Below are 2,779 nucleotides of genomic sequence, written 5' to 3' on the forward strand. Positions count from 1 at the left end.
ACTCGTTTCTCAATTTACGCGAAATATTTCACGTGATTCTTTTCACGCGCGGTCATGTAAATGACTACAAGTTACTCGTAATCGGGTTTAATAACATCTATAGTTATAAAACTGACTAATCACAGTTATTTTATTCTGCAAAGGAATAGCTTTGATTGACTAGTTTATTTAATAATTGCAAATTTTATTAAATCCGATTAAGAGTGACGGTGAAGCGTAATTATAGTTGTAACTGAAATCTGTCAATAAAAAGAGTAAGAGAAAAGCCTGTATATGATATAAAAATATTTATCTTATATATTTACATAAAAATACAATAAAATGAAACTGATAAATATCGCATTAAAAAACCCACGTAAATTTAGAGATAAATGTATAATTAGAAAAAATTCAATGGAAACATACTTTCGTTTTGCGATATTTCCTAATACTTCATGTGCGCCGTCGCATCTCTCATCCAATTCTAACGCTTTGGTTAGATATTCCGCAGCTTTATCTACATCATCCTTCCACCGTAATTGCAGTATGGCTCTGCGCACATGCATACAGGCGTTTTCTGGATCTTCTTTTATTGCTTTAACAACAAAAGTATCAGCCAACTTATACTGCCGACTTTCGAACAACAGCTGCAATAATTGAAAATTTTATTAATAAATCAAAATGTTTACAGCACAATGATAATAATCCATTACTTATTTCTTTTTAATTCCAATTATTTTTCTTAAGAAATTATAAGTAAACGTACCTCGGTATAAAATCTATAACACAATGATCGTTCTGAAATATTTGGACAGAATTGGAAACATCTCTTAATATGTTTCGCAGTTTCGTCGGCTAGTTTAACAGTACAATCTGTGTTGAAGAAACCACATACATTTTTTATAAAATAATACCAATTAGAATATTTTCCCAAATATGCTGTGCAAAAGTTTGGATTGTATAAAATAGCCGTGTCAAAATCGTGCGTAGATTTATCAAATCTGCCAATGTTCCAATATATCTGAAATGATAAAATAGTATTTTTATCATATTTTATGTTATTTTTGACACGTGCAATAAGTGAAAAATATGTATTTAATGTTAATATGCATACAATACCAGTCCTCTGAAATATAGATCTCACTATAACTTGGATCTATATTAATAGCTAATTCAAAGTCTTTGAAAGCCGTTTCTAGATCATTCTTCTGATGTGCATATAACGTTCCTCTCTTTATTAGGGCGTTTATCTTTACGCCATCGGATACATTTCCGCTATTCAATATTCTTTCCAAATCTTGGATTGCAGAATCGTGTTTCTTCAAAAATATGTAAAATGTAGCTCGTAACAATAGCACCTCTAGTTTAGATGAAGGTAATGTATCAAATTCGGGTCTTTGAATAATTTCCGTGCAAAGCGGTATTACATCATCGTACTTCTTGTCTTTTAACGCTTGTAATGGTTTCTTGAAAAATCTGAAAACAAATATTACATTAAAAAGTAAACGTTACAAGTATCAGAAACATTTTTCTACTTACTCTGGAATATTTTCTGGATGTTGAAGTTTAGAAAATACTGGATCTTTAGGGAAAGATAACATTAACATTTTGATTAACTCCTTACTTGGCATTATAAACTTTTTGTTTTCCAAATTTTCCTGGACATATTGATTTACTGAAAATAATTTTACTTTAAGTTACTAAATTTCTCTGTTCCTATTTCTCAATTTTTGTTCAAGTTTGAAGTAAACAGCATTTTATTTGATATCAAATGCTTCTGATATGTAACTCACCAAGCTTTTCCGAGATCTCGTCTGCCATTGCATTGATAGTTTGATTAGAAAAGTGTTCGTCAATGCGCGCGGTAGTCAAATCGTCCAAAGCAGCTTCCAAGTCTCCTAATTGCTCTAAAGCACGTGCCCGACGTAGCAAAGCTTTCATATACTTTGGATTTAATTCTAAGGCTTTTGTACAATCTGCCTTTACGTCATTATATTTTTTCTATAATTGCAATTATAATTGTGTGAACAGTGACTCTTATATCACATAGACACTTCAACAATTAATTGTAAAATCAAATTTTTATGTTACGTTTATTGTTAGTATCATCAATTTTATTACCAATTGTTCATTCGCAGCCGCTCTATTTTGATAATAAATCGCGAGGTCATTCGCGTTCGCCTTTATTTTCGGACAAATGTCAATTGCTTTATTATATTGAATGATAGCTTCATCATATTTTTCCTTTTTAAAATATTCATTTCCGAGGTTCTTATACTTCCGCGCATTTCCTAAAGGAGTCTGGAACAGAATTAAAGTTTGCTTTGTTTGGCCATTCACAAAAATCTATCTTCTGCAGTTCATGACAATTTATAAATGTATATAATGGGACCACCAAAGGCATTCATTATGAGTTATTAAACATTTCATTGAAGTTATATATATAATATGTATTGTAAAAGTCTCGGTCGATCAGGAAAATCTATTTATTGTGTAAACTACACATATTTTACAATTTCATTATCACAAAGTTCAGCAGTAGTGCTCTTATAGACAATATATTTATTACGTGTGTGAAACTAGCATATCATATTTTGGCATCCCGGAAAAAATTTTTTCATATAAGAACATATACATATAAATATATATATAAACGTATGTAAAAATATATAATTATATATAATTATATGCAAAAATATATCCATATATGTTTCTTTCTTTTGTAAAATTATTCTTTAATACAAAAAAATGATAATAATAAGGAAACAAAAAATTAAAAGGATAATTTTTACATTGTTTC

At 29.6% G+C, this 2,779-nt stretch overlaps 1 protein-coding gene across 1 annotated transcript; it reads right to left on the bottom strand.

The window, feature by feature from the left end:
* Positions 1–212: 212 nt before the first annotated feature.
* LOC105457281 (mitochondrial import receptor subunit TOM70-like) lies at positions 213–2,325 on the bottom strand (the record flags this gene model as incomplete). Its single annotated transcript, XM_011701875.1, has 6 exons — positions 213–626; positions 746–1,067; positions 1,099–1,455; positions 1,519–1,654; positions 1,773–1,980; positions 2,101–2,325. Coding segments are annotated over 6 exons (1,581 nt in total), but the record flags the coding sequence as incomplete, so codon positions are not given.
* Between the last annotated feature and the right edge of the window lie 454 nt (positions 2,326–2,779).

The sequence above is a fragment of the Wasmannia auropunctata genome, unplaced genomic scaffold, assembly GCF_000956235.1.
Source record: "Wasmannia auropunctata unplaced genomic scaffold, wasmannia.A_1.0 LD335306.1, whole genome shotgun sequence".
Lineage (NCBI taxonomy): Eukaryota > Metazoa > Arthropoda > Insecta > Hymenoptera > Formicidae > Wasmannia > Wasmannia auropunctata.